We start from the raw sequence: 11,839 nt of genomic DNA, 5'->3' as shown, positions 1-11,839 counted from the left end.
TGACCCAGTTATACCACTCATTGGCATATACCCAAAGAACTCGTCCTATTGCAGAGACACTTGTACATCCATGTTTGTTGCTGCTCTTTACACAATAGCTAAGAGATGGAAACCTATTACTATGAAGATATATTCCACAACGTCAATACACAATAATAAGTTTCTACTTTTAGGAGGAAAACGAATCCCAATGAGAACAGTGACTTCTGATCAGAGCCCTGCACGTACCACTGCTAGAGGCAGGACGGGCAGAGAAAGCGGTTCCCACTCACGGCAGCTAGGCAGAGGGATGCCAAACCAGAGGAGGTGCACGGCTGTTCCCCTGACCTTTGCTAAAAAGAGGGTTAGCCTGTTCTAAAACTTTTCCTACCCCAGGGTACAGAACAGCCTTTCACATCAAATTCTGAAGGATAACTGAACACGATTTACTTAACTGATTCTCTTAATGATTCATAACACATAGCTGTTAAAAATAGACACTAAAAAATATTCTTACTGATAATCAGAAAAACTAACCATTAATAAAAATGTCATTGAAATTTTGTACTTATTGTAGCCGAGCATGGTGGTACATGCCTTTAATCCCAGTACTAGAGAGGCAGAAGCAAGCACATCTCTGTGATTTCAAGGCCAGCCTGGTCTACACAGTGAGTTCCAAGTGAGCTGGGGCTACAGGGAGACCCGGTCTCAAAAAGAGCGAAAAAAAAAAAAGAAATTTTGTACTTATTTTTGTGTCTGTGTGTGTGTGGGGGGGGGTGTACGCCACAGAGGACATGGAGAGGTCAACTCTGTGGAGTCAGTTCTCTCCTTCCATTTTGATGTGAGTTCCAGGAACTGAACTCAGGTCTCTAGGCTTGCACAGCAAGCACCATCGTCTACTGAGTGTCTCAAAAAGAGCGAAAAAGAAAAAAGAGAAATTTTGTACTTATTTTGTGTGTCTGTGTGTGTGTGGGGGGGGGTGTACGCCACAGAGGACATGGAGAGGTCAACTCTGTGGAGTCAGTTCTCTCCTTCCATTTTGATGTGAGTTCCAGGAACTGAACTCAGGTCTCTAGGCTTGCACAGCAAGCACCATCGTCTACTGAGTGATCTTGCCATCTCCCAATAAAAATACCTTTCAACCTCACTGTTGATGTCCAGCCCCGCTCCCTTATCCTCTTTCCCTCCCTTCCTCTCTCCATTCCCTCTCTTTTCCTTTCTTTTTTGAGGTAGTTTCACTAGCCCAGGCTTCAAACTTGCAGCTCTCCTGCTTCAGCCTCCCAAGTCCTCAGATTACAAGCAACTGCCACCAAGCACAGCTGATTTATACCATTTCTATTTGAAAATGTCTTAAAGGAAGAAACTGTACTTGCAAAGAGCAGGTAATCAGTTAACATTTCATGGATGAATGAATATAATGCTTATCATTGAGGCTTTAAGATATATACAAGGAGTAACAAAGAGTGGGATTAGTGGATATCATACAGATAAAAGTTCCACCTGTGAGCAAGTGTTAGCGGTGCAGTTGCTTTGTCTTTACAGGAAAGCTTAAGGCAGAGTGGGAATATGTCCTGGTACCTATAAGTAAATGTGTTGGCCAGGTGGCATACAATGTCCTGTACTGGTTAGGAAGGAGATAAGAAGCAAAATGAAAAGAGAGTTTGAATGGGTTTAAATGGAAAGGGGAAAAGCCAGAATTAATAAGCACAAGAAAAGGAAAGCGAACCTCATTATTAACAAGACATGTTCAGGCATAGATATGATTTACACCTGGTGCGATTAGGGCCCATTTTAGTCTTGAGTACCAAGCGTCACCAAGGCTGAAGCACCACACCTACATGCTGCTGGAGAGCGATTAGGCAGCATCAGGCAGAAAATGCCAAGTCAGAATGGGTCCGCACTTTAACCTAGAATGCTGAGTCAGTCCACAAGAGAACCACGAGCCGGTGTGCACAGCAACAGGGCTGCAGTCACGTCCAGTCAGCACTCCTTCCACAAGCTAAAACTAAACACAGTATGTGCTGGCCAAGAAGAAAAGGAATAAGCAATCATCCAGTACGGATAATTACAAAAAAAAAAAAAAAAACACAGTATGTGCTTGCCAAGAAGAAAAGGAATAAATAATGATCCAGTACAGATAATAAACCATGGTATTAGTCATATAGCAACTGATACTCTATTATATAATCTATGATAAGTACATACAATTGCAAACACATATTCATTAAAATGAAGTGGCAATCCAGGATCATGTTCATATAAACTTGGCCAGGTGTGGTGGCACACGCCTTTAATTCCAGCACTTGGGAGGCAGAGGCAGGCAGATCTTTGTGAGTTCAAGGCCAGCCTGGTCTACATAGTGAGTTCCAGGACAGCTGGGGCTACAGGGAGACCCTGTCTGAAAAAGAGAAAAAAAAAAGAGCAAAACCACACTGAATTTCGTATGTATTTTCTAAATGCATGGAAATAGTTAACATCCAAATCAGGGCTGGGATGGAGCTGGGGAGAGATAGTCCTAGCTGGACTCTGGGCTTCAAATGTGTTGGAAAAATTCTTCAGTGGCATGATGGGCATATGGGCACTGTATTCCTTTAGGGAACGAACCCTAATGGAAGAAGGTGGAGGGAAGTGAAGGCTGGGTGTTTATTAGGTGCATGGGCCGGCCATCTGTGGGCCTGCGAACAGGATGAGGGGCGGGTCTAATGGGAACAAGGTCATCCTCTTGGAGGATTTATTTAACAAAGAGTAGGGAGAGTCTAACAATCTTCCCACCTTCCAACTGGGAGGGACTCTGATGCCCTGGAGCAGCTGGAACACAGACACTCAACAATGGCCTTGGGCCTCAGATGTAGGACCTCAGGAGTCTGCAAAGTTATCTTTGGTTTTCCCTGGGGCTAGGGAAGACTCAGTCTCCACTCCCTATCTCTTATGAGGACAGAGCCATGTGGGGCAGGGTGAGCCCCAAGGGCCAAGAAAGGGAGCAAAAGGCTGGGCAGCCAAGGGAGGCCTGGGCCTCGTACCTGGGGGCCTCCTCTGCAGACTTCTATGCTCCTCTTGCCACATCCGGATATGTGTTTTTCATCATTTAGGACTTAATAATCATTACTTGCCTGAATTTATTTTGCTGATTACAGATACTGTCCCTGAAGATTTTCCAGACAAACCAGAACTGGACCATGGATTTGATGGAATAAAGTCCTTGCTGGGATTTGGAAGTATGCCATTTCTTATATTTATACCTAGCAGAGAGAGAAGAAATGAGCTTAAAATACAAACTAAGACAGAGGCTATGGTACATTTATGCAATAGAATATTATTCTGTCCTAAACAGCACACGTTCTTGCAATTTGCCAAGACATAGACATTACGCCAAGTGAAACAAAGTGAGACAAAGGAAAAGACAAGCATGATCTCATTTATATATAGAATCTAAACACACACACACACACACACACACCCCAAGTATACAAATATAATTTTTTAAGGTCTACATAGTGAGTTCCAGGACCGCTGGGGCTACAGAGAGACCCTATCTCAAAAAGACCAAAAAAAGAGAAAAAGTAGTTACCAGAGGGCAGGGTGACAGATGGAAGAACTATGGAGGGATGAACATCAGAGAACACAGTCTCCATCAGTCTATGAGGTTGGGATATGAGGAATTTGGAGAGCCTCAGGCCGTTATCAAATTATACTACTGACATTTAGTTCCTATGGTACTACCCAGAAAGCATGACTAAGCTCCTACCCTGATTTCCTGGCTAATTTCTTTTATATCTGGGTTGATAGAGAGAGGCTTCGGGCATGCTGCCTAGTTCTTACCAATTCATCCTTAGAGGCTAAACTCAGTCTTCTATACCAGATTTCTCATCTCAAGTTGCCAATGTGAGAAAAAAATGCAAAACCCAAATATCCTATGATGTCCCTGATGTCCCGTCCCCGCTCTCCTGTCCTGCATCCCCATCCCCAACTCCCCCAAGACCCCATTTTGAGGCCAGTGTGTGCAGAGATAACAACTAGGGAGGCAATGCAGAATACAGCATGAGGTCTCTTTGGGGCCCTGTCACAAATCTGGATTTCATTTCATAAGAATGGAAAGCTTAAAAGGTTTTGACCTGGAGTGGCATGATGCCATCCATATCTGTGTGTCAAACGAGGCAAGGAAGTACTCGCCTTCTGAAACAGAACCTTTGTAAGTGTGTGATTGCAAGGATGGGATTTCATGTGAGTGAGCAAAGTGCAGCAAGCCCTTCCTATTACCAGGCAAGTATCGAGCGTGCTTCAGGTAGTGCTGCTTCGCCACAGACCGCAGGGTCGGTGTGTCTCCCCTCTGGCAGGAAGCCTGGGTGGAGACACTAGTTCCGGTACCCACAGGCTCGGATGGCTTCAGATCCAAGACACTTTCAAATCTGAATCAAGAGAGTTTCAGGACAGAGGTGTGAAATGCCCAGATAGGTGCAGAGGACCCGCATCCCGATGCAGTCTGCTGCAGGCACAAGCAGTGCACTTGCCTGAGGAGAGTGTCATCGCTCTGTCTCTTCTTGGTTTTCACATCTATCCTGGTCAGGGCTGGACTGAAGTCCAAGTCATCTAAATCAGCCCAATCATCAGACCCCCTCGTTGACCGGGAAATCAGACCCCACCTTCTCCTATTCAACTTTGGCTTGGTCTCACCATTTTTGTGTTCCGGGCCAACTAGGATTTTCTGTATAGAGAAAAAGAGGGGAAGAAAAAGAAAAAAGCATATTAACAGAGCTCATCTACTAGTAGTCTCTCATTTTCTCTTTCTCTTCTGTCCTCTCTCACTCTCTCTCTGTATGAGTGTGTACATGTGTGTATGTATGTGTGCAAGCACATGTGCGCATGCTGGGGATCGAATCCCTGGCCTTGCACATACAACACAGGTGCTGTACTTGAAGGTGATACACTGAGCCATGACCAACCTCAATCCCTCCATCAGTAATTTCTATTCTGAATTTCCTTTGTTACAAAAAGAAGGATCCTGGAGTACAGCACTCTCTGAAAAGCATCACTTGTTTGACAGTGTAACTGTGCAAACTGCAGACCTAGGCCTTCTGTCTCTGTATCCTGTGACGATGACATTTCTTGTAAGAAAGTTAAGATTCTACTTATATACTAGGAAGATGGCTGGATGCTAACTTGGGCCTCATTTCTGAAAGGGTTCTTATTGCTACAACAGAGACAAGTTTTAGCCACCCTGCTCTTGTAGGGAAACCAGTGCAAACAATGACTCCCGTGGCTTCTCAGCAGGCCTGGGAACTATCTCTGAAGTACAGGAATTAACAACAGGACATTTCCCAAAAGGCCACTTCCCAATTGTGAGAAGAGGAAAGTGCCAAGAGACAGGAGCCCACAGCCTCTGAGGACATCCACAGGTACTGGGTGGGAGTCTGGTGAATCGTTAGTTGTCAGAAAAAGCACCTCTTTTGCATAAGGTTTTAGAGACTGCCCAGCCCATGAAATGGTGCTGCTCACACTGAGGGTATAGAATCCCCTTAGCAGGTGATTCTACATTAGGTCAAGTCAAGAATCAAAACTAGGCAAAAGATAACTACAGGTTACTATTGGCATAGATTCTATGAACTAATGTACGTTGTTTGCTCGAAAACTAGCTCAAGAAAAGCAAGATCTGTGCTGAATTAATAGCTCAGCCAGAAAGTTAAGATTCTACTTTTATACTAGGAAGATGGCTGGATGCTAACTTGAGCCTCATTTATGAAAGGGTTCTTATTGCTACAATAGAGACAAGTTTTAGCCACCCTGCTATTGTAGGGAAACCAGCTTAGGATTTCCTAATCCTCATGAACAACCCATTCTGGTGGGGAAGCCATTCATCAGATCTTCCTCTTCAGACGAAGAGACAGTCTGTAGGGATGGGTGGCAATGCCTAACACTGAGTTCTATGATGTAACAGGCACTATTCTAAATCCCTCTTATGCATTAACATTCAGTTCTCAAACAGACAGGTACTGGGTGGGAGTCTGGTGAATCGTTAGTTGTCAGAAAAAGCACCTACCTCTTTTGCATAAGGTTTTAGAGAGTCAGACTCTGGAGAGCATTACAAAGCAAAAGATAACTACAGGTTACTATTGGCATAGATTCTATGAACTAATGTACATTGTTTGCTGGAAAACTAGCTCAAGAAAAGCAAGATCTGTGCTGAATTAATAGCTCAGCATTCACATCCATCTATAGTAGTAATATGTTAGTCTACAGATGTCAGCAAGGTTCTAGGTCCTCCTGGTTTTCAAGCATCTTCATAAGCATTAGGATTTCCTAATCCTCATGAACAACCCATTCTGGTGGGGAAAACATTCACCAGATCTTCCTCTTCAGACGAAGAGACAGTCTTCAGGGATGGATGGCAACGCCTAACATTGAGTTCTATGATGTAACAGGCACTATTCTAAATCCCTCTTATGCATTAACATTCAGTTCTCAAACAGTTACATCAGGTAGACACTGGAACTGTCTGTTTTACAGGTGAAATGGAGGAAGAGAGGCCAAGCAACTTGCTTCAGGCAATCAGAGCAGAACCTGGTTAGAGGGTCCAGCTGGCCACCACTACTCACCACTACACATTTGCCACCAGCAGTGGTACTGTTAATAGAAAAAGGCAGAAACTGAATTTAGACCTGGAACCAAGGGTTTTTTCACAATGCCATGCTATTGCAAAGATAAATGAATTACACCTTATGAACTGAAAAAGAAAATATTTCACACAATGATAAGCATTAGGATTTCCTAATCCTCATGAACAACCCATTCTGGTGGGGAAGCCATTCACCAGATCTTCCTCTTCAGAGGAAGAGACAGTCTGTAGGGATGGACGGCAATGCCTAACACTGGGTCAGCTGATCTGCCCTGGAAGCTTCAGCTTTATAGGGGTACACAAGATATGGAGGAGGCTGACTGATTTGATGTGGTCGTGAAGATGCCAGAGTACTATTCTAAATCCCTCTTAAGCATTAACATTCAGTTCTCAAACAATTACATTAGGTAGACACCGGAACTGTCTGTTTTACAGGTGAAATGGAAGAAGAGAGGCCAAGTAACTCGCTTCAGGCAATCAGGCTACTGCAGGGCAGAACCTGGTTACAGGGTCCAGCTGGCCACCACTACTCACCACTACATATTTGCCACCAGCAGTGGTACTGTTAACAGAAAAAGCCAGAAACTGAATTTAGACCTGGAACCAAGGGCTTTTTCACAATGCCATGCTATTGCAAAGATAAATGAATTACACCTTATGAACTGAAAAAGAAAACATTTCACACAATGCTTGTGGTTAGAAGAGAAACAAGTGAGACACACCTCCCTGGTAAACCCTGGCCACTTACGGGCTGAGGATTCCTGTTGTGGAGGGATGGGAAGAGTAGGCTTGGCTTGTCCTCCTGAAGATGGGTCAGCTGATCTGCCCTGGAAGCTTCAGCTTTATAGGGGTACACAAGATATGGAGGAGGCTGACTGATTTGATGTGGTCGTGAAGATGCCAGAGTATGTATCTGGGTTGGGGGCTGGGCAGGAGGGGCTGGCTTGGTATGAGGAGGTGGGCCTGCCTTTCTCAGGACATCTTTCTCTGGCTTTCCTGAATCCTGAAGGTTCTGTGTGGTACTGCCCAGTGGGTGTCCAACCTGGAAGTAAGGGTACCAAAGTGCCTGGAATGGCAAATGGGGCATTAGGAAAAGTGTTAACCAGGATACGAATCACCATGACGGTCACTGGACCATCATGTGACCAGTTTATGACAGGTTCTAAGCCCAAACCAGCTATAAATCAGCACTCTGCACTGGTAACCCCCTCTGTTTTACCATATTGACATAAAATTTACATATTAATTGAAGCACTTAAAAGTTATTTTGATAAAGTATGGACATGTATTCCCAGCACTAGTGGAGGCTGGATCAGAAAGAAGATCACAAGATAAAGGCCAGCTTTGGCTAAGCAGTAAGTTCAAGGTCAGGCTGGACTACTATGATCTTAGCTCATAAAATAACAACAACAACAACAACAAAGCAGACAGTTATACTGCTCTCATGTCTGCCACTTCTCAAAGTAGTCTAGCTAAACAAAGATGCTGTCATGGGTCTTAAACATCAAACTTCACCTTTCTGAGCTCATTTTCTTATTCTACTGAAAGAGAAAAATTAATGTGAAACTGAAAGAGCTAGGCCAGGCATAGTGGTGCACACCTTTGATCCCAGCACTCAGGAGGCAGATGTTGGTGGATCACTGTGAGATGGAGGCCAGCCTGGTCTACAAAGCAAGTTCCAGGCCAACAGTGGCCATAGGGAGACCCTGTCTGAAAAACACCAAAACAAACAAAGAAAAAAACAAAAGAAAAACACTGAAAGAGCTGAACACAAGGACCTGGGAGGGCTCTGAAAAGTCAAGTAGAAAATAAGGTGGTTTACCTGCCTTTACTCAGAAAGCACCAAGAACACAATACATGATACACTTAAGCCTCGCCAGTAAGACAAGGTTTAGTTGCCAATTGGTATCAAGCTTTCTGGACAAAGATTTCTGGATAACCAAGGGCTAAGCCTTAAGTGCTTGGGGATTACAATTCTTTATTAAATATTATGTAGTCTCCTAAGTTTTTTTTTTTTTGTAGAAGCCATTGACAATAACAATACGTATTAAGAAGTCTGGGCTATAAGTTATAAACATCTGTAATTACTATATGTAAGTGCAAACTCAGAATCAAATAATGTGGGTACCCCAGCAGAGGTCTTACATTCTGGCATGTAACTTGAAAAGAATTCTTTGTAGCTCTGGGCAATTTTGCAAATCTGGTCTGATGTGGGGTACTTTTAGCTGTCCTGACACTATTCTTTCCTTGCTTCTTGGTTATAGAAGTTTTGTTGTTGTTTTATTAATCTCATCTTTTACCTGCTTTTTTTTTAAGTGACTCCTCAGACATTTTCTCCTTTCTGCCCTGAAACCATTTGTGAATTTCACCATCAGGAGTGCATTTCTGAACTTTCAACCCTCTTGAGCCAGCCAGAGTCTTAAGCAGCAGATTATAGATTGCCCTTGAGAAAAAGACATTTTCTCCTTTCTGCCCTGAAACCATTTGTGAATTTCACCATCATCAGTGCATTTCTGAACTTTAAACCCTCTTGAGCCAGCCAGAGTCATATGCAGCACATTATAGATTACCCTTCAGAAAGAGCTCTTTGACCCCACTTCATTATTCCCCAGCTGCCACTTCTCCAGCAAATTCTAACATCACTTTTGCACTTTCTGCATATAGCTCTTACTTTCATGGTACAAGATCACAAATCATGCTCTCTGACTGGAACTGTTCATTTACTTGATGCTTTAAGCAGTGCAATTATTCATGAGACAAAGTTTCAAACATAACCTTCAAAATCAGGCTTTGGTGAGGGGAGCAGATGAGACAAGTGGTCAGGGCTACAGTGTTACCTCATCAATGTAGCCTGGGAGAGGGTGGGAGAGAAGATGGGAGGCACAAAGACATTCAGACGCCCTAACACCTATGTAACTGGATTATAGGTGGTTACAGGGCTGTATCATTTACTAAACACCTGATTAGGGAAAATCATTCAAACTTTCTGGGATTTACTTCTCTCACCACAGAAGTGAAAACAAAAATATGAAGAGCTCCTAGTCTTCGTCAGGTTGTATACAACATACTAAGGAATATTATGTGCCAAGTGCAGCAAAGTGCTGGTGGCAGCCCTTAGCTAGCTGCATCTTATTTTTCTCCTGTCTTATGCCATCTGTACAATGGGTGAGTTGACTTCATAAAAAATATTTTAGCAGCTAATACTGACTTATCATTGAACTTTTTTTTTTAGACAGGGTCTCTTGGTAGCCTCAGCTAGCCTGGAACTCACCAGGCTGGCCTTGATCTCACAGAGATCTGCGTGCTTCTGCCTCCCAAGTGCTGGGATTAAAAGCGTGTGCTACCAAGCCTGACATACTACATAATCTTAACTCCTAGACAGTATATTTAAAACATCTCCAAACACAAATGGATTACTTTTTGTAAATTTTTTTATTTATTCTTTGACAAATTTATGTTTATTCTCACTTCCAGATTAAATATCATACCATATATCACGTATTGTGATATATTATGTGAACTATATTTCGCTAATGTTAAAGGAAATGTACTGTTCAATTATAACTACTTTTAACTATATACAGTAAGTCTCAGGTTACCTTAAAATTCTTATACCTTATAGAATACACCACAAGTAGCAGTCAGTACTATTTTTCATCCATAATATTAAATAAAAAATTTCCCATTTGCAATTTATAGAAAATTTTCAGAGTTCAGTATAGACTTCATAAGAAATGCTTTGAACAGAAAAAAATAAATAAATAGAGGAAAACCTGACTAGCCGTTGGTCGTTTCTTGGGATCCCACTGAAGCATGTCTCTCAGGAGCTGAATTGCTTCACTGCTAGCATCTGGAATCAAGGTCTTTAAGTTATTAGGAATGCACTGGGGCCAAAGGAAGTTCATAGCACTTGATAGATGGTAGCCTTCAGGCCAGTCAGTCTGAGAGAAAGAAGATAGAAAATCTTGCTCAGTAAGTTGCCGTACCTTGAGTTAGGATTGTTACATGTGTGTCTATCACAGAAAAGCAATTCTATCATTACTACACTGACATTCACTAGACAGGTATGTGATGAGGCCAGAGCTACATTAACGAAGAGACTTCAAGTGTGAAATCAGAAATGGCCAGACGAGACGGTGTTTTGCCACCGCTTGCTTTATAGCCTTAACAGATGGGAGTCCATGTCTTGGATTCGGGGACTGAAGCCCATGGCATTTGCCCAACTTTGCTCTATGACATGGGAGCTTTGGAAACCACTAATAAGATATTTTTGAGGGGAGGAATGAAATAAAGCAATACCTATTCCCAATCAAGCAAATCTGTGAGACTTTATGTGTTACTGTGCCCCAACTTGACAACTTTACATATGCTGAGAAGATTGGCGGAAACAGAGCTGTTCTTCCTGCTTGCAGGGCCTATGTGCTCATGCTGCAAATCCGCAGGGCATGAACTGCAGAATGAAGGATGAAAATGCCCAACAGCTGGGCTTAAGGCTCCCTCTAGTCCTAACACAATTGGTTTATAAGGCATCTGACATAACTGCTTCCTCTCCTTTTTTTCTTTTTGGGCTTTTGGAGACAGGGTTTTCCTGTAGCCCCAGCTGGCCTGGAACTTGCTACGTAGACCAGGCTAGGCTCAGCAGGGCATGAACTGCAGAATGAAGGATGAAAATGCCCAACAGCTGGGCTTAAGGCTCCCTCTAGTCCTAACACAATTGGTTTATAAGGCATCTGACATAACTGCTTCCTCTCCTTTTTTTCTTTTTGGGCTTTTGGAGACAGGGTTTTCCTGTAGCCCCAGCTGGCCTGGAACTTGCTACGTAGACCAGGCTAGGCTCAAATTCATAGAGATCCACCTGCCTCTGCCTCCTGAGTGCTGGGATTAAATGTGTGCACCACCACCCAGTGGAATATAGATTGTTAAAATATGTTCTTATGATTTCCTGAATTTTCTCAGAGTATGTTTTAATGTTTCCCTTTTCATCTCTTAGTTTATAAATTTGGGTCCTCTCTGTCTTTCTTTTGGTTAATTTGCATATATGTTTGTAAATCTTGTTGATTTTTCAAAGAGCCAGCTCTTCCTTTCAATGATTCTTTGTATTGTTTCTATTTCATTAATTTTAGCCTTGATTTTATTTATCTTTTCCAATCTACTTTTTTTAGATGTTGTTCATTCTTGGTGTTTTCAAGGCTTCCAACTGCTTCATAAGTTGTTAACATGAGAAACATCTAATTTTCTGATGTAGGCACA

At 42.7% G+C, this 11,839-nt stretch overlaps 1 protein-coding gene across 4 annotated transcripts in view; it reads right to left on the bottom strand.

The window, feature by feature from the left end:
* The window catches only part of Ick (intestinal cell kinase), a 67,511-nt gene that overhangs the window by 3,147 nt on the left and 52,525 nt on the right, over positions 1-11,839 (bottom strand). For 3 of the 4 annotated variants that reach the window (XM_029565187.1, XM_029565191.1, XM_008836609.3), the window contains exons 8-11: positions 10,363-10,530; positions 4,488-4,681; positions 4,237-4,385; positions 3,090-3,218 (exon numbers count right to left, since the gene is read on the bottom strand). In XM_029565187.1, coding sequence (XP_029421047.1) covers positions 3,090-3,218; positions 4,237-4,385; positions 4,488-4,681; positions 10,363-10,530 — 640 coding nt within the window. Of the gene's footprint in view, positions 1-3,089; positions 3,219-4,236; positions 4,386-4,487; positions 4,682-7,337; positions 7,656-10,362; positions 10,531-11,839 lie in introns of all 4 variants that reach the window. The other variant, XM_008836628.3, reaches the window with a different exon arrangement.

Source organism: Nannospalax galili, unplaced genomic scaffold (assembly GCF_000622305.1).
Source record: "Nannospalax galili isolate Female #2095 unplaced genomic scaffold, S.galili_v1.0 scaffold930, whole genome shotgun sequence".
NCBI lineage: Eukaryota > Metazoa > Chordata > Mammalia > Rodentia > Spalacidae > Nannospalax > Nannospalax galili.
This window is presented reverse-complemented; position numbering and strand designations above follow the sequence as displayed.